Raw genomic sequence first — 25,262 nt, forward strand, 5'->3', positions numbered from 1 at the left:
TTGTGGATTTGGCTGTAGGTTTTCATTCACATCACAATGGATGTTTTCATGAGCCAAACATCTTGGGAAGAATCTTCGGGCATGGCGAATCCAGGCCTGGCACTGATCTGCCGTGATGTCATTGCATGTATTATACATGGCCTGGAGAAGGGTGGCTTGTTCATGAGGGTACCTATCATCTACAGTGGGGAGAACAAGTATTTGATACACTGCCGATTTTGCAGGTTTTCCTACTTACAAAGCATGTAGAGGTCTGTCATTTTTATCGTAGGTACACTTCAACTGTGGGAGACGGAATCTAAAACAAAAATCCAGCATTATCTTATTCCTCTTGTCCAGATGGGTTAGGGCAGTGTGCAGTGTGGTTGCGATTGCATCATCTGTGGACCTATTGGGGCAGTAAGCAAATTGGAGTGGGTCTAGGGTGTCAGGTAGAGTGGAGGTGATATGGTCCTTGACTAGTCTCTCAAAGCACTTCATGATGACGGACATGAGTGCTACGGGGGGGGTAGTCGTTTAGCTCAGTGACCTTAGCTTTCTTGGGAACAGGAACAATGGTGGCACTCTTGAAGAATGTGGGGACAGCAGACTGTCATAAGGATTGGTTGAATATGTCCGTAAACACACTGTCACGACTAGTCAAGGTGGGTGGAATCAGGCGCAGAGAGCAAATAATGAATAGAGGTTTATTCTCCGGTGAACAACAATAAACACGGACAACCCAAAATACAAACAGGGTGAAAAATATCCAAAACAGGAAATAACAGACAAACCGGAGAAATAAAACACAAAAACACCGACAGCCGAAACGAAATGACAAAAACAAACAATCCCGCACAAAACAAGGGCGGGACAACCTACATTATATACAGATACTAATTAACTAACACACAGGTGAAAACAATCAGACAAAATCAACAGATAACCGAAAAGGGATCGGTAGTGGCTAATAGGACGGTGACGACGACCGCCGAGCACAGCCCGAACGGGCAGGAGAGCCAACCTCGGCGGAAGTCGTGACACACACCAGCCAGCTGGTCTGCGCATGCTCTGAGGACGCGGCTGGGGATGCCATCTGGGCCTGCAGTCTTGCGAGGGTTAACACGTTTAAATGTTTTACTCACGTCAGCTGCAGTGAAGGAGAGTCCGCAGGTTTTGGTGGCAGGCCGTGTCAGTGGCACTGTATTGTCCTCAGAGCGGGCAAAGTAGTTGTTTAGTCTGTCTGGAAGCAAGACATCCTGGTCCGCGACTGGGCTGGTTTTCTTTTTGTAATCCGTGATTGACTGTAGACCCTGCCACATACCTCTTGTGCCTGAGCCGTTGAATTGCGACTCTACTTTGTCTCTATACTGATTCTTAGCTTGTTTGATTGCCTTGCGGAGGGAATAGCTACACTGTTTGTATTCGGTCATGTTACCGGTCACCTTGCCCTGATTAAAAGCAGTGGTTCGCGCTATCAGTTTTGCGCGAATGCTGCCATCAATCCACGGTTTCTGGTTTGGGAATGTTGTTAGAGCCAATTTGGACATATTTGCATAAAAGACTGAACATACCGAGCTCCATGTACATTTGAGTAAATATAGTAAATATTAATGTACATGATGAAATATTAGGTACGTACCGTTATGATTTATATTTACCTGATTGAGATATATTCTTTTTTTATTGTAATTCAGTTTTTGTCCCTTCCCTCTTGCCCATTCATTGTATTGTGGTACAGTGGGGCAAAAAAGTATTTAGTCAGCAACCAATTGTGCAAGTTCTCCCACTTAAAAAGATTAAATAGGCCTGTAATTTTCTCCCACTGTATTTTCATCATAGGTACACTTCAACTATGACAGACAAAATGAGGGGAAAAAATCCAGAAAATCACATTGTAGGATTTTTTGGGAATTTATTTGCAAATTATGGTGGAAAATAAGTATTTGGTTACCTACAAACAACCAAATATCTGGCTCTCACAGACCTGTAACTTCTTCTTTAAGAGGCTCCTCTGTCCTCCACTCGTTACCTGTATTAATGGCACCTGTTTGAACTTGTTATCAGTATAAAAGAAACCTGTCCACAACCTCAAACAGTCACACTTCAAACTCCACTATGGCCAAGACCAAAGAGCTGTCAAAGGACACCAGAAACAAACTTGTAGACCTGCACCAGGCTGGGAAGACTTAATCTGCAATAGGTAAGCAGCTTGGTTTGAAGAAATAAAGTGTGGGAGCAATTATTAGGAAATGGAAGACATACAAGACCACTGATAATCTCCCTCGAATAGGGGCTCCACGCAAGATCTCACCCCGTGGGGTCAAAATGATCACAAGAACGGTGAGCAAAAATCCCAGAACCACACGGGGGGACCTAGTAACAAAGCCTACCATCAGTAACACACTACGCCGCCAGGGACTCAAATGATGCAGTGGCAGACGTGTCCCCCTGCTTAAGCCAGTACATGGCCAGGCCCATCTGAAGTTTGCGAGAGAGCATTTGGATGATCCAGAAGAAGATTGGAGAATGTCATATGGTCAGATGAAACCAAAATATATTTTTTTTGGTAAAAACTCAACTCCTCGTGTTTGGAGGACAAAGAATGTTGAGTTGCATCCAAAGAACACCATACCTACTGTGAAGCATGGGGGTAGAAACATCATGCTTTGGGGCTGTTTTTCTGCAAAGGCACCAGGACGACTGATCCGTGTAAAGGAAAGAATGAATGGGGCCATGTATCATGAGATTTTGAGTGAAAATCTCCTTCCATCAGCAAGGGCATTGAAGATGAAACGTGGCTGGGTCTTTCAGCATGACAATTATCCCAAACACACCGCCCGGGCAACGAAGGAGTGGCTTCATAAGAAGCATTTCAAGGTCCTGGAGTGGCCTAGCCAGTCTCCAGATCTCAAAAATCTTTGGAGGGAGTTGAAAGTTCGTGTTGCCCAGCAACAGCCCCAAAGCATCACTGCTCTAGAGGAGATCTGCATGGAGGAATGTGCCAAAATACCAGCAACAGTGTGTGAAAACCTTGTCAAGACTTACAGAAAACATTTGACCTCTGTCATTGCCAACAAAGGGTATATAACAAAGTATTGAGATAAACTTTTGTTATTGACCAAATACTTATATTCCACCATAATTTGCAAATAAATTCATAAAAAATCCTACAATGTGATTTTCTGGATTTTCTTTTCTCATTTTGTCTGTCATAGTTGAAGTGTACCTATGATGAAAATACAGTGGGAGAACTTGCACAATTGGTGGCTGACTAAATACATTTTTGCCCCACTGTAAGTGTGTTAGGATAAAGGCAGGAAGTCCTTGCTAGATGCGGGAGCGGTATAATTTTTTTACCATACAGACATACATACAGACAGGTCATATTATGTATTTTCCATATCAAGTAAGTTGCTTTAAGTTGATTGGAGAATAATTTCTTTGTTAGATATAAGAAGAATAAATATCCCTGGATGTCATTGAATGTTTGGCCGTTTGGAAACCCTGAGTGTGGACTGTATGCGTACCAAACAAGAGGAAAGGAAGCCATTACAAATGTTTTAATAGTTGCTGTGGGTACGACATCGTCGATGCACTTGCTAATAAACTCGCTCACCGAATTAGCGTATTCGTCAATGTTGTTGTTTGACGCAATGCAGAACATATCCCAGTCTACATGATTGAAGTAATCTTGAAGCGTGGAATCAGATTGGTCGGACCAGCGTTGAAAAAAACTGAGCGTGGGAGCTTCCTGTTTTAGTTTCTGTCTATAGGCTGGAGGCAACAAAATGGCGTCGTGGTCAGCTTTTCCGAAAGGAGGGTGGGGGAGGGCCTTATATGCGTCGCGGAAGTTAGAATAACAATGATCCAGGGTTTTACCACCCCTGGTTGCACAATCGATATACTGATAGAATTTAGGGAGTCTTGTTTTCAGATTGGCCTTGTTAAAATCCCCAGCTACAATGAAAGCAGCCTCAGGATATGTGGTTTCCAGTTTACATAGAGTCAAATGAAGTTCGTTCAGAGCCATTGATGTGTCTGCTTGGGGGGGAATATATGCGGCTGTGATTATAATCGAAGAGAATTCTCTTGGTAGATAATGCTGTCAACATTTGATTGTGAGGAATTATCTGTCAGGTGAGCAGAAGGACTTGAATTCCTGTATGTTGTTATGATCACACCACGTCTCGTTAATCATAAGGCATACCCCCAGCCCTTCTTCTTACCAGAAAGATGCTTGTTTCTGTCAACGCGATGCGTGAAGAAACCAGCTGGCTGCACCGACTCCAATAGCGTGTCTCGAGTAAGCCATGTTTCCGTGAAGCAAAGAACGTTACAGTCTCTTATGTCTCTCTGGAATGCTACCATTGCTCGGATTTCATCTACCTTGTTGTCAAGAGACTGGACATTGGCGAGTAGTATGCTCGGGAGGGGTGCGTGATGTGCCCGTCTCCGGAGCCTTACCAGAAGACAGCTTCGTCTGCCTCTTTTACGGCATCGTTGTTTTGGTTCGCCGGCTGGGATCCGATCCATTGCCCTGCGTGTTAGGCAAAACAGAGGATCCGCTTTGGGAAAGTCATATTCATGGTCGTAATGATGGTGAGTTGACGTTGCTCTTATTTCCAATAGTTCCTCCCTACTGTATATAATAAAACCTAAGATTACCTGGGGTACCAATCATTGGTTGTGAGTTTTGTCTCTAGAGTTGTGGATATATGTATCCTGCCCAATTTCCAGGGTTAGGGTTAGTTAGCATAACCCGTTTGTCTGTGTGATCCATCTCTAGGTACACAGCGGTGGTGATGCCTGTCCTCTACAACACCACACACAGCTCCAGGAAGCGGGTTTCGGTCATGATCGCGACAGTGTGGATCCTGGCCTTTGCTGTATCCTGTCCCCTGCTGTTCGGATTTAACACATCAGGTGAGACACGTGAGTACAGGTGAGACACACCCACACCCCCTCGCGCCAACACAGTTTGAAATGAACCACTATCCAGTGAGCCCCTATACCCTTGGAAAACTGCCTCCCTAGCCAGTGAGTAAGTTCTTGATTGTAGTGAATTACCTCTATTACTCAGTATGTGTTGTTTTTCTCCATATGTCAATTAAGTCCAGGCTTTTTCAGAAATTCACCAATTTGTTCACACCAATGTTAGGTCTATGGGGTAATCTATCAGTATCATTATAATAAACCATATTAAAATCCCCACCAACTATAATCTGACTGGATGGATATTTTCTCAGAGTGATTTGGAGGACTAGAACAGGATCCATACACATTACACAACACAAATCTGTCCATGTGGTTGATGACTGCTACTAGCCAATGTCCATTGGTGTCCATGTGAGTAAAAAAAATTGTTCCTTTGAAATTGTGCTAAAATTGCAACCCCAGCTGCATGATTAGTCCCGAGGACAAGAAAATGTCACTGCCCCGCTGATTTTTATTAATCTAAATTTCATATTCGTATTTTTTTTTAGGTATAATTTAAACAAAATAATTGAACTGCATTGTTGGTTAAGGGCCTGTAAGTAAGCATTTCACTGTAAGACACCTGTCGTACATTTTATTTGATTGCATTTTTCCCAAAATTAAAGTCCTCTTTGCATGAATGTGTTTCTTGAACGAATATAAGATCTGCGTTGCAGTCCTTCAAAAAAAAAGATTTCCTCTTCAACCGGTTTCGTATCCCCCTGGCATTGATTGACATAAACTTTATGTCCATATACACAAAATAGAAAGGAAAATCCTATACTATCTCAACTCTCCCCTCTATAAAAAGTTGCTTCATATACAGTACCATTCAAAAGTTTGGACACACCTACTCATTCAAGGGTTTTTCTTTATTTTTACTACTTTTTACATTGTAGATTAATAGTGAAGACATCAAAATGATTAAATAACACATATGTAATCATGTAGTAACCAAAAAAGTGTTAAACAAATCAAAATGTATTTTATATTTGAGATTCTTCAAAGTAGCCACTCTTTGCCTTGATGACAGCTTTGCACACTATTGGCATTCTCTCAATCATTTTCATGAGGAATGCATTTAATTTAACAGGTGTGCCTTATTAAAAGTTCATTTGTGGAATTTCCTTCCTTCTTAAATGCGTTTGAGCCAATCAGTTGTGTTGTGATAAGGTAGGGGTGGTATACAGAAGATAGCCCTATTTGGTAAAGGATCAAGTCCATATTATGGTAAAAACAGCAAAAATAAGCAAAGAGAAACGACAATACATCATTACTTGAAGACAAGAAGGACAGTCAATTGTGTGTCAAGAACTTTGAAAGTTTCTTCAAGTGCAGTAGCAAAAACCATCAGGCGCCATGAGGAAACTGTCTAACATGAGGATCTCATGAGGATCGCCACAGGAATGGAAGACCTAGAGTTACCTCTGCTGCAAAGGATAAATTCATTAGTTAACTGCACCTCAGATTGCAGCCCAAATAAATGCTTCACAGAGTTCAAGTAACAGACACATCTCAACATCACCTGTTCAGAGGAGACTGCATGAATCAGGCCTTCATGGTCGAATTGCTGCAAAGAAACTACTAAAGGACACCAATAATAAGAAGAGACTTGCTTGTGCCAAGAAACATGAGCAATGGACTTTAGACCACTGGAAATCTGTCCTTCGTTCTGATGAGTCTAAATTTGCCAACAGCTGTGTCTTTGTGAGACGCAGATTAGGTGAACGGATGATCTCCGCATGTGTGGTTCGCACCGTGAAGCTTGGAGGAGGAGGTATGATGGTGTGGGGATGATTTGCTGGTGGCAATGTCAGTGATTTATTTAGAATTCAAGGCACACAACCAGCATGGCTACCACAGCATTCCGCAGCAATACACCATCCCATCTGGTTGGCGTTTATTGGGACTATCATTTGTTTTTCAACTGGACAATGACCCAACACACCTCCAGGCTGTGTAAGGGCTATTTGACCAATATGGAGAGTAATGGAGTGCTGCATCAGATGACCTGGGCTCTACAATCACCTGTCCTCAACCCAATTGTGATGATCTGGGCCGCAGAGTGAAGGAAAAACAGCCAACAAGTGCCCATCATATGTGGGAACTCCTTCAAGACTGTTGGAAAAGCATTCCAGGTGAAGCTGGTTGAGAGAATGCCAATAGTGTGCAAAGTTGTCATCAAGGAAAAGGGTGGCTACTTTGAAGAATCTCAATTATAAAATATATTTTGATCTGTTTAATGGTTCTTTGAGTTTGAGTTTATTTTATTTTTACAGGGATTAGCCAGCCGGCTAATTTTCAACCATAGTCCCTGGGCAGGTTATTAAAAACAATTACAATATAGACAATAGCAACATAGGACAAGCAAGACATAGCATACAGACAGAGCAACATAGGACAAGCAAGACGTAGCATACAGACAGAGCAACATAGAACAAAAAGACAGCAAGACAAAAACAGCAAGACAATGTGCTTTTCTTTAAGGGAACTATACAGTCACCTCTCATGGCAGACCTTGTGGATCTGCTGCCATATGTTTGGGTTTTCTGTTTAACAAAAATACTGAGTGGAGGGGGAGCCAGGCCATTTAGGATCTTGAATACAAGACATCGGTGTATTGCACAAGATTTTCCCAACTCAGGAGCTCATTCATGCTTTCTGAGGATGTAACAGTGATGATGGCTATTGGGCTTCCTATCAAGCACTTTGAGAGCCTGTTTGTAGACAGACTGAATAGGTCTTAATGTTCTACAGCAAGCTTGGGCCCAACTAGTCAAGCAGTATCATAGATTTGAAGTACAGTTTTGCTACCTCTGTAGTCAAACAATTTCGTATAAATCGGAAATTAGCTAGGTTGAATTTGGTTATTTGAATGACCTTTTGCACATGCTTTTTAAAAGAGATGTTGGAATCAAGTATGATGCCAAGGTACTTAAAATTAGATACCACCTGGAGCTTCTCCCCTGACACATATACATCTGACTCAGTAGCATCTGTTGCCCTCTTTGTGAAGAACATGCAAACAGTTTTTTTCACATTGAGATGCAAACACGAGTCACTGAGCCACTTTCTAACCTGGACCATTAAAGTAGTGAGTTCTTGTGCAGCTTGTTGTTTGCTCTTTCCATGCAGATATATCACTGTATCATCTGCATACATTTGAACTTCAGACCCAGTACAGACAGAAGGCAGATCATTAATGTACAGGCTGAACAGGAGGGGCCCCAGTATTGACCCTTGGGGCACGCCCACATCATAACTAAGAGTGGGCGACAGCTCATTGCTCACTCTGACACACTGAGTTCTGCCTTCAAGGTATGATTTCATCCATCTCAAGGAATCAGGGGAAAAGTTGAACTTGGACAATTTTGTGATGAGAATCTCATGGTTAACAGTATCAAAAGCCTTCCTTAGGTCCAGAAACACAGCCCCAACAACGCCCCCTTTGTCCATCTTGGACTTCACATTTTCCAGAAGAAAGCAGTTGGCAGTTTCTGGGGAGTGTTTCGCTCTGAAGCCAAACTGCATGGAGTGTAATGTGAAGGGGCTGTTGTTGAGGTGGGCAATCAGTTGTTCTGCTACACACTTTTCAACAACCTTTGACAGGTAGTATACTAATGGGCCTGTAGTTACTCACGTCAACAGGGTCGCCTGATTTAAAGATGGCCGTTATTATGGCTGACTTCCATACCCTTGGAAACACCCCGAGACCAATAGATGTGTTGGTGACCTTAGTAATGGGGTCAATGAGTGACTCTTTGTAGTTTTTAAGAAAGGTAGAGTCCAGCCCAAACACATCTTTGGCTTTAGAGGTCTTTAGTGCGCTAATCACCTTGTTCACCTTTGACTCAGAAACCTCCCTTATGATGAAGACAGGTTGAGCATCATTTACTAGCATCATTTACTACATTATTCCATATGTGTTATTTTATAGTTTTGATGTCTTCACTATTGTTCTATAATGTAGAAAATAGCAAAAATAAAGGAAAACCCTTGAATGAGTAAGTGTTCTAAACTTTTGATTGGTACTGTAGGTCCATTATCTTTTCTAAATATTGTCTATTTGGTTTGAGTTGTTTAAGTTTACACTGAAAGCGTAAATCCATCCCTGTAACACTGGTATAAATTATTCGGGAGACAGACGCAGGAATGGGTCATAGGGTTAGTTATTGTAGCAAAATTACAGCGTGCCGTATAAAGGCATGGGAACGAATGTCATGCCCTGACCTTAGAGCTTTTTATGTCTCTATTTTGGTTTGGTCAGGGTGTGATTTGGGTGGGCATTCTATGTTCTTTTTTCCATGTTTTTGTATTTCTTTGTTTTGGCCGGGTATGGTTCTCAATCAGGGACAGCTGTCCATCGTTGTCTCTGATTGGGAACCATACTTTGGTAGCTTTTTCCCACATATGTTTTGTGGGTAGTTGTTTTCTGTTTTGTTTCTGCACCAGACAGAACTGTTTTGTTTTGTTCCATTTTGTTATTTTGTCTCAGTGTTCAGTTTAAATAAATTATCATGACCACGTTCCATGCTGTGCTTTGGTCCACTCCTTCTTCATGCAACGACGAGAGTTACAACGACGACCAAACAAACACGTAACAAAACACAGGGTAGAAACCCAAAACAAAAGAGTGAGGAGTACCTCGAATAAATAACACACGCGCACAATGATTAACACACGGGACGAGGCCCGTAATCATCTGCACAATCCACAATGGCACGGAAGCCAAAACAAACAGCACAGGTACTCACACGCACCAATGGACATTGTAACAATATCGGATGGACCATTCCCGCTGTCTTCCTCAATGGTCCATTATTATGTCACGCTGGTATGAAGAGATTCGGGAGACAGGCGCAAGAATGCGTAATCGTGTTTTTATTAAACTCAAATTACGGCACGGGGACGAAGACCAAACAAACACGTAACAAAACACAGGGTAGAAGCCCAAAACAAAAGAGTGAGGAGTACCTCGAATAAATAACACACACGCACAATGATTAACACACGGGACGGGACGAGTACTAATCAGTGGGAAGTAATGAATGTTCCGGAGGGATCCGAAACCTTGCAGCTTGGGTCCCAACCCACAGCTTGGGAACCACTGGACTAGATGTTCAGCTCAGATCAGGATCAAGGGCGTACTGTAAGTGTTTGGTAATTAGACCATGGTTGTGTTCTCCGAACGGTTGTTTTCTTCTTCCTCAGGCGACCCGACGGTGTGCTCCATCTCCAACCCTGACTTTGTTATCTACTCGTCGGTGGTGTCCTTCTACCTGCCCTTCACTGTCACCCTGCTGGTGTACGTCCGCATCTATGTCTTCCTACGGAAAAGGAGGAAGAGGATCGCCTTCCGCCAGGCCAGAAGTGGAAAGGTCCAGCCAGGCTCGGCCCTGCCCTCAGTGGTGAGAACACATCCAAATGGTCCCACAGTGATAGTGCAAATGTACATTGAAGTGAGTGCATACCCTCATACATCTGCACATAGGTGTAAGGATTTCCTAACCGAAGAGATTGCAATCTCAATGGGACTCGCATGGATAAATGATAAAGCACTACACGCTCACATCAACATTTCACTCATGAATAGCCAATGTCACAACTGACATCTGTCATGTGACACAACCATAAGGAAATGTTTACCACCATCATGCAGATATCTTGGAGAGATCTGATATAGAGAGGAGGTCATCCAGCTATTAGGCTTGTCGTGGTTGCAGGAGGAGGGATGATGATATAACCACTCCATGGAGTTGTGCTGAGGTCCGTGCTGCTCTCTCGGTGGCCAGCTCCATATGATGTGTAGAAAGGAGCGTATCTGTGATGTGAGAGCTGGGCGAACAGGCTCAGTTCTACTCATTTGTCAGTTCATGTTATACGATCATGTGGTCATCTGAGGATCCGTGGGCTTGTTGGAGTTCCTTTGATCATTACATTCACGTTCAGGCAGGTTTCAGGGTCATTTCCATCACACTAGAGGTGACTGTAAGGTCATGCCCATAATGTGACGGTAGCAGGTGGAAGGATAGTTTATGTTACAGTCTGCTCTTTACCGGCTTAGAAATCACAATGTCAAATAAATGGTAATTACATGGTAATTATAAACTAATTACTGTTTTGTTTAATTGGGATTCATTAAAATAGGAGCCATTATGTTGTATTTAGTTCCAAAGGGTGCCAATTGTTACCACATAATGTCTTAGTAAATACCAAGCAACACCATCTGGAGGGGAAGTCAAATAAAGAGAATTGAATCAGTGACATTGGGACTGGTTATAAGATCAGACCCCTCATTTGAGCGGCGGGTTGCAGGATCATTTCCAGTCATTGAGCCCAGGTTTGATCATATCCATTATGGGTTGTTTGTGTTATCAAATCACGTCCTAGGAGACATCTGGGATGAGGAAACTAACGGTGCTGTTTGGGAATGTTGGAACAGGATTTAGTTCCAGCTACCTGGAGAAAAATGTGATATGGAAAAGCTTTCAATGCTGCCCTGATTTATTTTTATTTTGATATAAATGGAATGCAATTTTTTTCTCCCCATCCAATTTCAATAGAGTCAATCAGAGATTAGAGCAAGATTATCTGCAACACAGCAGGCAAAGACGTTAAGAACTTGAGGAATCTGGTTTAAGGTGTTCGAGGGCCCTGTGCTACGTGGTTTAGTTAACAGCTACTATATTGACAGATGGATGGATGTGGGAATGGGTGCTAAGATAGATTTGTTTACCTTTTGAAGGATGAGTCAGGTGTGATATTTCCTCTCTGCCAATCCTCTCTCCCTCCTTCTCTCCCTCCCTCCGTCTTGCCTCCTGTGTGTTTAGGGACAGTTTGAAATTTACTGGGGTGGGGGGGGGTTAGGGGTCCAAAATAGGGTAGGGTTGTCTAACTTTTGTTTTGCTTTGGTGAGGGTTGTGTATTGTTTCATTGGGCAAAGAGGATGGCAGTGAATTTTTTCCCCTTGTTAACCTGTCTAGGACTGGGGTTCAACAGCCAATGAAATTGCAGGGCGCCAAATACAAATCAAAAGAAATCTCATAAATCAAATTTCTCAAACATACAAGTATTAGGCACCATTTTAAAGATAAAATTATCGTTAATCCAGCCAAAGTGTCTGATTTAAAAAATGCTTTACAGCGAAAGCTCCACAAACGATTATGTTAGGTCATCACCAACCCACAGAAAAACTCAGCCATTTTTCAAGGAGTCACAAAAGAGGAGTCACAAAAAGCACAAATAGAGATAAAAATTAATTACTAACCTTTGATGATCTTCATCAGATGACACTCATGGGACTTCATGTTACACAATACATGTATGTTTTGTTCGGTAATGTTCATATTTATATCCAAAAATCTTATTTTACATTGGCGTGTTACGTTCAGTAGTTCCAAAACATGCAGTGATATTGCAGAGAGCCACATGAATTCACATAAATATTTATAAATGTCAATGAAAATACAATTTTTAGACATGGAAATATAGATACACTTCTCCTTAATGCGTCCGCTGTGTCAGATTCTAAAAAAACTTTGCGGAAAAAGCATAATCTGAGAACGGCGCTCAGAGCCCAAACCAGCCAGAGAAAAATCTGCGCGATCTGGTCCATTCGGTCCAAATGCGCGATCTGGTCCATTCGGACGAAACGTTCAAAAAGTTATATTACAGGTCAAAGAAACTTGTCAAACTAAGCATAGAATCAATCTTTAGGATGTTTTTATCATAAAAGTTCAATAATGTTCCAACCGGAGAATTCCATTGTCTGTTGAAAAGCAATGGAACGACAGCTACCTCTCAAGTGAAAGCGCGTAACTGAGAACGAGGCTGTAGGCAGAACACTGACTCAAAGAGCTCCCATCCAGTCCGACATCACATGAGAAGCCTAAAACAAAGTTCTAAATACGGTTGACATCTAGTGGAAGCCTTAGGAAGTGCAACATAACCAATATTCCACTATGTTTTCAAGACGGGTGAGTTAAAAAACTACTAACCTCAGATTTCCCACTTCCTGTTTGAGTTCTGTTGTACTCACAGACATTATTCAAGCCGTTTTAGACACTTCAGATTGTTTCCTATCCAATACAAATAATAATATGTATATATTAGCATCTAAGACAGAGTAGGAGGCAGTTCACTCTGGGCACGCTAATCATCCAGAAGTGAAAATGCTGCCCCCTATCCCAAAGAAGTTAACATTCGCTCTTTTGCAGGTTTACTATATAATTTATCCATATAGCCAAGTTTCCTCATCTGCTTGCATGCACCTCCACTATATCAAGGTGTTTTGGTACTTCCTTTATGCACTACGCTTTTCTGTGTGATAATTTTTACTATACCACAGGTCAATATGGTCTAGCAGTCTGTCTATCCTGCCCTCTATTCACCATTCATATTGACAATGGGAGTTGGTGGCTCATTTGTCCAGATCTGCAATAGGCTAACTAGCAATCATACCATAGGTAAAAGCATTCAAAGCTGCATCCATTTCAATATGAATCCACAAGAACAAATAGGAATAGCTGATAGGCAGCGGAGAGGCCAGTTGCATCATTGCGCATGAAAGAACAGTGAAGACATGAGACACACAGCTGAAAAAGCTCCCCTATTGATCTTGTTTAGGGACAATGCAGTTCTCCTAACAAAACTAGCCTACAATACCACAATGCAATTAATAATTGCGATATTGTTTTTAAGTGAGTACAAAATTCTACTCTAGGCTGCAGTGAAAATACCTTATTTACATAAGTATTCAGACCCTTTGCTACGAGACTCAAAATTGAGCTCAGGTGCATCCTGTTTCCATGGATCATCCTTGAGATGTTTCTACAACTTGATTGGTGTCCACCAGTGTTAAATTCAATTGATTGGACATGATTTTGGAAAGGCACACGCCTTTTGTCCCACAGTTGACAGCGCATGTCAGAGCAAAAACCAAGCCATGAGGTTGAAGGAATTGTCCGTAGAGCTCCGAGACAGGATTGTGTCGAGGCACAGATCTGGGGAAGGGTACCAAAACATTTCTGCAGCATTGAAGGTCCTGAAGAAGGCAGTGGCCTCCATCATTCTTAAATGGAAGAAGTTTGGAACCACCAAGACTCTTCCTAAAGCTGGCCGACCGGTCAAAACGGGGCAATCAGGGGAGAAGGGCCTCGGTCAGGGGGGTGACCAAGAACCCGATGGACACTCTGACAGAGCTCCAGAGTTCCTCTGTGGAGATGGGAGAACCTTCCAGAAGGACAACCATCTCTGCAGCACTTCACCAATCAGGCCTTTATGGTAGAGTAGCCAGCCGGAAGCCACTCCTCAGTTAAAGGCACATGACAGCCCGTTTGTAGTTTGCCAAAAGGCACATAAAGGACTCTCAGACCACGAGAAACAAGATTCTCTAGTCTGATGAAACCAAGATTGAACTCTTTGGCCTAAATGCCAAATGTCACGTCTGGAGGAAACCCGGCACCATCCCTACGGTGAAGCATGGTGATGGCAGCATTATGCTGTGGGGATGTTTTTCAGTGGCAGGGACTGGGAGAATAGTCAGGATTGATTGAAAGAGGAACAGAGCAAAGTACAGAGAGATCCTTGATGAAAACCTGCTCCAGAGCGCTCAGTCAAGGGGTCTGAATACTTTCCCAATGCACTGTATATATACAGTATGTATATATTTTGTAACTGACAAATAAAATCAATCCAAACTGTGCAACGGCCATTTGATAAATGGAAACAGACCTCGGTTACTGGGTAGGCCTACAAGGCAGGGAGGGATGTATTTTCTGTTTGTCGAGATTGACGTAGTCTATCATTGCATTGAAAACGCATACCATGATTTTGAAGAACCTGAAGTCGGTATGCTTTGTGTGGTGCATTGGCACAGAAACCTGTTGGTGGATAATTAGTTGTTTATATTATTCTAAATATGGCATCATAATTGTGATAATCTGATATCCCCATAGCTGATCATTGTCTGGCTCTGATCATAGTGTAGGACTAATGAAACAGGCAGGGAGATTGAACTCATCCTTAGTGGTGGGCGAACCCTCAACCTCCTGGCCCGTATCCATTTGTGGCATCGACTATGACACAAAAGCATGCTGAAGTGGCAAAGTCGATATCCACGACTATAAACACAGGCTCGCTAGGATTATTATTTGTGGTCGTAAACATTATTTTGAGTTAATTCTATGAGGGTAAATTTCAAACTGTCCCTTACATGTTGCAAGATGAGTCAGTCATCATGTGTATCCCTCTCTCCATCTCTCTCTCGCTCCATTCATCCCTTTCTCTCTCCCTTCATTCCCCTCTCCCAGGAGACGTGTCTGCAGGAGGAAACCCCCAAGGAGAAGAGAGACCTGTCTCCCATCAGGATCAAAGTGGTAAGAGTTGTGTGTATATGTGTGTGTGTATATATGTGTGTGTCTGAGTGCGTGTGTGTGTGTATATCTGAGTCCATGCGTGTATGTCTTTATGCGATCTGCATGTAGGTGTTTGTTTATGTTGGAAAGTATGAGAGGGTAAAGTACACTTTTAGAAGTAAAGGAGCCTGGGAGAACCTTTTGGGGTTCTAAAAATTGCCACACGGGGAACCTTTCCAGTTCAAAAAGGTTCCTCGAGGAACCTCTCGGAAAAGAGGAATCCCTGTGTAAAGGTTGAAACTGGAACCTTTTTGTGATGGGAGGGGTTCCATTTTTTACCTTTTTATTAATATATTGTAGAGGTGGCAGCCTATCAGAAGGAATGGCTTTCAAATAGTTATTGTTGGCCAAACGTTAGAGTAAATCTCATTCCTGTTTATCATGTTAAGTTTGAACATATTCTCCTTGAATATTTATGCATATTACGTATTCTAATATAATATTAATAATATTAACATTGCTGATTATATATAGTAATAAAGTGTTAACTATTCCAACTTTGGGATTTGAATAGACTCTTGAAGAACTGAGGGTATGTTTACACAGGCAGCCCAATTCTGATTATTTAAATTGGCCTTTTGACCAACCAAAGGTGCAAATATGAACAATTCACTAGCAACTAGCAATGGTTCCTTTAGGAACTGCAGGGGTTCCTTGAGGATCTCCAGGGTTTCTTGAGTCACCACTAATACTAAGAGTGTATGTGAGATAGACAGCTTCGAGGCAGATAGATAGACAACCTGAGTTTTTGGATGGGTATTCAAGCTGCACTGTTGTTGGTTTAAACAGAATCTAAATAACTCACAGACTTTCAATGAATCAGGTGGCATATTCAGATATTCTTGGCTGTGAGTGTCTGTTCTCTTTTTAGCACTGTGTGTGTGTGTGTGTGTGTGTGTGTGTGTGTGTGTGTGTGTGTGTGTGTGTGTGTGTGTGTGTGTGTGTGTGTGTGTGTGTGTGTGTGTGTGTGTGTGTGTGTGTGTGTGTGTGTGTGTGTGTGTGTGTGTGTGTGTGTGTGTGTGTGTGTGTGTGTGTGTGTGTGTGTGTGTGTGTGTGTGTGTGTGATTACTTTGTCTTAGCCCCAGGGCTGTGAGGAAGCTGAAAATCTGAATTATGAAGCTCCTCTCCTCGCCTACTGCCTCTAAACTCCGATCCCAATCTTAAAGTTTTGCGCTTTATTTGTCACACCAGCTCGCGCATAATCAACAAATTACTTCAAAGATGGAGAAAATGACAAGCTTTAATTTCCTACTGAGAACAGGGCTGCGAGGCTCGGCTGTTAGACGTGTGTTCAGACTGACAGGTGGAAACATGAGAAACAGGAAGGAGCAGTGAACTAGGAAGGGCCTGGGTCTCTGAAAGTACCAGGTGGAGATCAGGGACACGTCCAGAATCAGGAGTAAATGTCAGGGAATCCTGTCACCTGGTGTCCCAGGTCTGAAAAAGTCCCTGATTAGAGGGGAAATATGAAAGCAAACAGTGTTGCAGACCTTAATCTGCATACCCCCATCCTCTCCCTCTGGAATCAGACAAGGGCTTGTTTTTGGACCAGATCAACAGTAGGGTCATTGGTCAGCACCTTCAGATATGACTAACTGTGTGTTCCTTCCAGGAGAGTGTGGAGCCGGCAGTGCCCCCTAAAACTCACCTCCTGTCGGGGTGCCTGAGGCGTAAGCGTACCCGGACGGCCCCCGTGGAGAACACTCTGCTGCCCCCAGTGGACATCCAGAACTACTGCAGCATCAGCCACGCCTCCTGCGGCCGCACTGAGCACGAACAGGACCGTGCCGAAGAAGAGGAGGAGTTGGCCAAAGAGAGAGCGCGTAGACCCGTGAGAAGGAGCTGTGAGGTCAAGGAGTTGTCCAATGGACGCATTCACACGGCCCTCCGCCCCACCCCCTGCTCCCAGTCCCTGGCCGGCCAACAACAACAACAATATGGAATCAGGAGCATGCAGAACAGGGAGAAGAAGGCTACGCAGATGCTGGCCATTGTTCTTGGTAAGATGTAGTACTCTCTCTATTAGGACTATCACCAGATATATTATTCATTCATCTCTATGAACTCTACCACGTGATTTGATTGAGAACACATGGACCACATGGGGAAGAGTGGAAAGGAGAGGAGAGACAAAGTAGTCAAATGGGTCAATCAGAAGCTTGGGATGATAGACTGTGAGTACTGTTGTAGAATACTGGGGCTATGGACATGGGGGTCAGAGGTCAGAATCACTCTCCCTCCCAGATCTATTCCCGCCATTATAACACCATTTTACTCTGCAGAATAATAGAACAATGTCTCCAGAGCCATACAATACCATTGTATTGCCTATGTAGGATATCAGTTACAATTCATTACCTTCACTGCTGGGTGCCAAGCACTAGTTTGTCTTCAGTTCTAGTGAGACTTTATTAAATCAGAACAGACCATGGTAAAGCTGAAATGTAAATTGGATGGGTGGATCTAAAGATAGATATGTAAATTGGACGGGTGGATCTAAATATAGATATGTAAATTGGGTGGATGGATCTAAAGATAGATATGTAAATTAGACGGGTGGATCTAAAGAAACACCTGCAGTAGCACCTTACCATTCTATTTTTCTTTCACACACATGCAAGCGCACACGCACAGACACATGTATACACACCTGCACACACGCCTGCACCGCACACACACACAAACATACACACTGTAATGATTAGCGGATGTTGTTAGCCTCCATTGGTCCAGGCTGTTCATTGTGAGAGCTGGCATGTTGGCGAGTCCATGCCCTACTGAGTGAGACTGAAGCTAATCAGAGGTGTCTGCTTAATTAGACAGAAGAGTCACGTACGCACACATACCACACAAACACACACACACAGAGAGAGCAGATGTCCTCAGCCTGACACACTCCCTGGCTTCTCTGGCCTAGAGAGAATTGGATCGGTCAGCCATGTCACATGACTTGGACGACTTTGAACTGTGGGGGAGCCACTTTCTGAATTCCAAATCGACACCTAGCCCGCGGTATCTTAATTTGATCACTCTGTTGTCGGTGAGAATTTTTCTGCGTCGTCAAATGAGCCCGTGATTTACATAAATTCACTGAAACCCTGCAGTTCTCTTTCTCAATCACTTGCTTAACACTAAAGCACCAGAAAGAATACATTTCCTACTACTAGGTCCTACTGTAGGTCCTACTACTGCGACATTCAAATGCACAGTAACAACAACCACTGTTTTATAAAAGCTTAAAGAGATTGAAGGGAATGTTAAGCACTTACAAATCCGTAAGATATTGTTGAATTGGAATTCATAACATACAGTGCCTTCAGAAAGTATTCACACCTCTTGACTTTTTCCACATGTTGTTGTCTTACATTTATTAAATTGAGACTTTGTGTCACTGGGCTACATCATGTCAAAGTGGAATTATGTTTTTAGACATTTTTACAAATTCATTCAAAATGAAAAGCTGAAATGTCTTGAGTCAATAAGTATTCAACCCCTTTGATATGGCAAACCTAAACAATATCAGGAGTAGAAATGGGCTTAACAAGGAACATAATAAATTGCTCTGTGTGCAATAATGGTGTTTACCTCATCACTATACCCCACACGTATAATTATCTGTTAGGTCCCTCTTTCGAGCAGTGAATTTCAAACACAGACATTGAATATCCAATGAGCATGTTGAAGTCAGTGGAGGCTGCTGAGGGCAGGAGGGATCATAAGAATGACTGGAAAGGAGCAAATGAAATGGCATCAAACACATGGTTTCCATGTGTTTAATGTATTTAATACCTTTCCACCTATTCTGCTCCAGTCATTACCACGAGCCTGTCCTCCCCAATTAAGGTACCACCAACCTCCTGAAGTTAAAGTTGAAGTTATTCATTTGGATGGTGTATCAATACACCCAATCACTACAAAGATACAGTTGTCCTTCCTAACTCAGTTGCCAGAGAGGAAGGAAAACGCTCAAGGATTTCACCACAAGGCCAATGGTGACTTTAAAACAGTTACAGAGTCTAATGGCTGTGATAGGAGAAAACTGAGGATGGATCAACAACATTGTATTTACTTCACAATATACCAACCAAAATGACAAAGTGAAAAGAAGGAAGCTTGTAAAGAAGAAAAAGATTCCAAAACCTGCGATCGGTTTGCAATAAGGCACTAAAGTAATAATGCAAACAATGTGGCTAATGTATGTCCTTAATACAAAGAGTTATGTTTGGGCCAAATCCAATACAGCACGTCACTGAGTACCACTCTTCATATTTTCACGCACGGTTGTGGCTGCATCATGTTATAGATGTGCTTGTCATCGGCAAGGACTAGGCAGTTTTTTATGATACAAAGAAACAGAATAGAGCCTAAAGGAAACCTAGTTCAGTCTGTTTTCCAACAGACACTGGGATATGAATTCACCTTTCAGCAGGACAATAACCTGAAACACAAGGCCAAATCTACATTGAATGTTCCTGAGTGGTCTAGTTACAGTTTTGACTTAAATTGGCTTGAAGATCTATGGCAATATTTAAAAATGGCTGTCTAGCAATGATTAACAACTAACTTGACAGAGCTTAAATACTTTTTTAAGGAATAATAGTGTACAAATATTGTACAATCCAGGTGTGCAAAGCTCTTAGAGACTTACCCAGAAAGACTCACAGCGCTGAATCACTGCTAAAGGTGATTCTAACATGTATTGACTCAGGGGTGTGAATACTTATGTAAATTAGATATTTCTCTATTTCATCTTCATAAATTAGCAAAAATGTAAAAAACAAGTTTTCACTTTGCTGCTATGGGGTATTGTGTATAGATGGGTGAGATGTATTTACTTTTTATCCGTTTTGAATTCAGGCTGTAACACAACAAAATATGGAAGAAGTCGAGAGGTAAGAACACTTTCTGAAGGCATTGTATCATTTTTTTGCAGGGCTTTAATACAATATATCATATGACATTGTTTACAAAACTTTCAAAACTACTGGCAGAAATGATACGAAACCTTTATAACGCATCTTTAATGACACAAGAGCGATATTGGTCTCTCCACTATGACGTACAAGTGTATCCGAAATGCAATTGGACTCTAAACAACTAGTTTCCCGTTAGAAATGATCACTTTTTGTAAGGGCGTTCGTCTGTTGAAGAAAGAGAGTCGGACCGAAATGCAGCGCGTTGGTTACTCATGACTTTAATGAAATGAATCGCGGTACATGAAATAACTTATAAAGACGAAAACAACAAACGGAACGTGAAACTTATTACAGCCTATCTGGTGAATACTACACAAAGACAGGAACAATCACCCACGGAATACAAAGCGAAACCATGGCTCCCTAAATACAGTTCCCAATCAGAGACAATGATAAGCACCTGACTCTGATTGAGAATCGCCTCAGGCAGCCAAGCCTAACAACACCCCTAATCAGCCGCGATCCCAACTAATACAAACCCCAATACGAAAACAACATATAAACCCATGTCACACCCTGGCCTACCCAAACATATAACAAAAACACAAAATACAATGACCAAGGCGTGACAGAACCCCCCCCCCCCCTAAGGTGCGGACTCCCGGACGCACCTCAAAAGCATAGGGAGGGTCCGGGTGGGCGCAGCTCGGGACAGAGGGGCAGCTCGGGACAGAGGGGCAGCTCGGGACAGAGGGGCAGCTCGGGACAGAGGGGCAGCCCGGGACAGAGGGGCAGCCCGGGACAGAAGCAGCCCGGGACAGAAGCAGCCCGGGACTGAGGGGAAGCCCAGTACTGAGAGGAAGCCCAGTACTGAGAAGAAGCCCAGTACTGAGAGGAAGCCCAGTACTGAGAGGAAGACCAGTACTGAGATGAAGCTCAGGCAGGTAGTAGGCTCCGGTAAATCAGGTTGACAAGCAGATCTGGAAGATTCTGGTTGTCTGGCAGATCTGGAAGAGACTGGTTGTCTGGCAGATCTGGAAGAGACTGGTTGTCTGGCAGATCTGGAAGAGACTGGTTGTCGGGCAGATCTGGAAGAGACTGGTTGTCGGGCAGATCTGGAAGAGACTGGTTGTCGGGCAGATCTGGAAGAGACTGGTTGTCTGGCAGATCTGGAAGAGCACTGGGCTGCACTGGCGGCGCTGGGCAGACTGGGAGCACTGGCGGCGCTGGGCAGACTGGCGGCGCTGGGCAGACTGGGAGCACTGGCGGCGCTGGGCAGACTGGGAGCACTGGCGGCGCTGGGCAGACTGGGAGCACTGGGGGCGCTGGGCAGACTGGGAGCACTGGCGGCGCTGGGCAGACTGGGAGCACTGGGGGGCGCTGGGCAGACTGGGAGCACTGGCGGCGCTGGGCAGACTGGGAGCACTGGGGGCGCTGGGCAGACTGGGAGCACTGGGGGCGCTGGGCAGACTGGGAGCACTGGCGGCGCTGGGCAGACTGGGAGCACTGGCGGCGCTGGGCAGACTGGGAGCACTGGCGGCGCTGGGCAGACTGGGAGCACTGGCGGCGCTGGGCAGACTGGGAGCACTTGCGGCGCTGGGCCGACGGGAGACTCCGGCAGCGCAGGAGAGGAGAAAGGCTCTGGCTGCGCTAAACAGGCGGGAGACTCCGACAGCGCAGGAGAGGAGAAAAGCGCTGGCTGCGCTGAACAGGCGAGGCGCACTGGAGGCCTGGTGCGTGGTGCTGGAACTGGTGGTACTGGATCGAGGACACGCACAGGAAGCCTGGTGCGGGGAGCTGCTACCGGAGGACTGGTGTGTGAAGGTGGCTCTGGATAGACCGGACCCTGCATGCGCACTGGAGCTCTTGAGCACCGAGCCTGGCCAAGCTTACCTGGCTCGATGCCCACTCTAGCCTGGCCAATAGGAAGGGCTGGTATGTGCCGCACCTGGCTCTGCACCCGCACTGGAAACACCGTGCGCTCCATAGCATAACACGGTGCCTGCCCGGTCTCTCTAGCCCAACGGTGAGCACAGGGAGTTTGCGCAGGTCTACTACCTGGCATAACCATACTCCCTTCTAGCCTCCCCCCAATAATTTTTTGGGCTGCTTTTCAGGCTTCCAACCGCGTCGCCGTGCTGCCTCCTCATACCAGCACCTCTCCGCTTTATCTGCTTCTATTTCCTCCTTGGGACAGCGATATTCTCCAGGCTGAGCCCAGGGTCCTTTTCCGTCTAATATCATCTCCCAAGACCAGAAGTCCTTATATTGCTGCTCCTCACAATTAACAGGGAGAGTAGGCTCAGGTCTGACTCCTGATTCAGCCACTCTCTCTCTGCGCTCTCCCCCAATAAATATTTGGGGGTTACTTTCAGTTTTCGCTCTGTGTCGCCGTGTTTTCCTTTTTGACTCCATTCGCCTGTAGCCCTCTTCGCACTGCGGAAGCGAATCCCAGGCGGGCGCCTGCACTCTCTCTGGGTCGGCCGCCCACCTGTCGATTTCTTCCCACGTCGTATAATCCATGCCTCTACCGTCCATAACGTCCTCCTTTAGCTCCTGCCAGTTTACACACTGCTCAGTCCGTGAGTGGTGGGTGATTCTGTAATGGCGTTCGTCTGTTGAAGAAAGAGTCGGACTGAAATGCAGCGTGTTGGTTACTCATGACTTTAATGAAATGAATCGCGGTACATGAAATAACTTATGAAGACGAAAACAACAAACGGAACGTGAAACTTATTACAGCCTATCTGGTGAATACTACACAAAGACAGGAACAATCACCCACGAAATACAAAGCGAAACCATGGCTCCCTAAATACGGTTCCCAATCAGAGACAACGATAAGCACCTGACTCTGATTGAGAATCGCCTCAGGCAGCCAAGCCTAACAACAACCCTAATCAGCCGCGATCCCAACTAATACAAACCCCAATACGAAAAACAACATATAAACCCATGTCACACCCTGGCCTACCCAAACATATAAAAAAAAAACACAAAATACAATGACCAAGGCGTGACATTTTAAAAATCAAATCTTCCTGCTGCAGGGTTATTTTACTCCTTCAACGAAACCGGTCAAAGTAAGATCCTACCTAAAGGAACATCCTACATTAAAGATCTGTACATAAAGTGTCATATGTTGTTATGGTCTAATGTTGTTATGGTCTAATGGTCTAATGCTGTTATGATCTAATGGTCTAATGCTGTTATGATCTAATGTTGTTACGATCTAATGTTGTTATGATCTAATTGTCTAATGTTGTTATGGTCTAATGGTCTAATGTTGTTATGGTCTAATGTTGTTATGATCTAATGGTCTAATGTTGTTATGGTCTAATGTTGTTATGGTCTAATGGTCTAATGTTGTTATGATCTAATGTTGTTATGATCTAATGTTGTTATGATCTAATGGTCTAATGCTGTTATGGTCTAATGGTCTAATGTTGTTATGGTCTAATGTTGTTATGGTCTAATGGTCTAATGTTGTTATCGTAGAATGTATGCACACATGACTGTAAGTCGCTTTGGATAAAAGCGTCTGCTAAATGGCATATATTATATTATTATTATATATTATGGGGGTATGGGTCTACATGGAATTCTGTCAGTGTGTTGAAGTTGCTGTGTGTTAACTTGCTGGAGGATGTTTGTATAGGAGCATAAAACCCATTAACCCTGTAGACCAGGCTTGCTCTCTGTGGCTGCTGTAGCATGCGTTAGCTGACCGTAAGGCTAATGTATACACCACACACTGTACAGGTTCATGAGAAATGAAAGTGTTTGAAATCATAATTCTGACTCCCTCTCTTTTACTTTTTCACTCCCTCCTCTTTATCTCGCTTTCTCGTTCGATCTCTCGTTCTGCCCCCCCCCTCTCTCTCCATCCCTTTCTCTCTCTCTCTCTGTCCATCATGCTCTCCCTCTTCCCCATCCGTATCTCCTCATCCCTCCCCCTCTTTCTCCATCCCTCTTGCTCTCTCCATCCCTTTCTCTCCCTCTTCCCCATCCATATCTCCTCATCCCTCCCCTATCTATCTATCTATCTATCTATCTATCTATCTATCTATCTATCTATCTATCTATCTATCTATCTATCTATCTATCTATCTATCTATCTATCTATCTATCTATCTATCTATCTATCTCTCTCTCTCTCTCTCTCTCTCTCTCTCTCTCTCTCTCTCTCTCTCTCTCTCTCTCTCTCTCTCTCTCTCTCTCTCTCTCTCTCTCTCTCTCTCTCTCTCTCTCTCTCTCTCTCTCTCTCCATCTTCCAGGAGTGTTCCTCATCTGCTGGCTGCCGTTCTTCGTGACTCACATCCTGAACACCCACTGCAGGACGTGTCGTATTCCCCCGGAGCTCTACAGCGCCTTCACCTGGCTGGGCTACGTCAACAGCGCCCTCAACCCTGTCATCTACACCACCTTCAACATTGAGTTCAGACGCGCCTTCATCAAGATCCTCAGCTGCTGAGAACAGAGTTGGTCCAGCATGACCATGTCAGGCTAATGGCCAGGCACCTAAACTGTACTGGACCTTGGGCCCGGCATACCTGAGTATGAATAAGACGCATGAGTCATGGCCTGAGTCTGACTGCATATTATCAGGCTTATGACCTGTACTGGACCTTAGGCCCGGCCCACCTGATGTGCACACCTGAGCATGGATAATGGATACAGTACCTGAGCCATGGATACATGAGCCATGACCCGTCCATCTTTAGGGTCAATGACTCGTCTTCATTGAAATCATCTCCAGCTGAGAGGACAGATCCATAAAGACCATGTCTGACCATGCTCTTCCACTGAACCTCTCAGCACACTATAGCACACCTGAGCAAGGACTCTCTGACGGTAACACAGGCCCTGCACACCTGAGCAAGGACTCTCTGACGGTAACACAGGCCCTGCACACCTGAGCAAGGACTCTCTGACGGTAACACAGGCCCTGCACACCTGAGCAAGGACTCTCTGA

At 44.0% G+C, this 25,262-nt stretch overlaps 1 protein-coding gene across 1 annotated transcript in view; it reads left to right on the plus strand.

Moving 5' to 3' along the window:
* Positions 1-24,865, plus strand: part of drd3 (dopamine receptor D3) — a 57,714-nt gene extending 32,849 nt beyond the window's left edge. Inside the window, exons 4-8 of the mRNA XM_046290830.1 lie at positions 4,769-4,905; positions 10,168-10,364; positions 15,267-15,332; positions 16,984-17,371; positions 24,565-24,865. Of these exons, the coding sequence (XP_046146786.1) occupies positions 4,769-4,905; positions 10,168-10,364; positions 15,267-15,332; positions 16,984-17,371; positions 24,565-24,761 (985 nt within the window). The 3' untranslated portion in view covers positions 24,762-24,865. The remainder of the gene's footprint in view (positions 1-4,768; positions 4,906-10,167; positions 10,365-15,266; positions 15,333-16,983; positions 17,372-24,564) is intronic.
* Positions 24,866-25,262: the final 397 nt, after the last annotated feature.

This window comes from Oncorhynchus gorbuscha, linkage group LG12 (assembly GCF_021184085.1).
Source record: "Oncorhynchus gorbuscha isolate QuinsamMale2020 ecotype Even-year linkage group LG12, OgorEven_v1.0, whole genome shotgun sequence".
In the NCBI taxonomy this organism is placed as follows: Eukaryota; Metazoa; Chordata; class Actinopteri; order Salmoniformes; family Salmonidae; genus Oncorhynchus; species Oncorhynchus gorbuscha.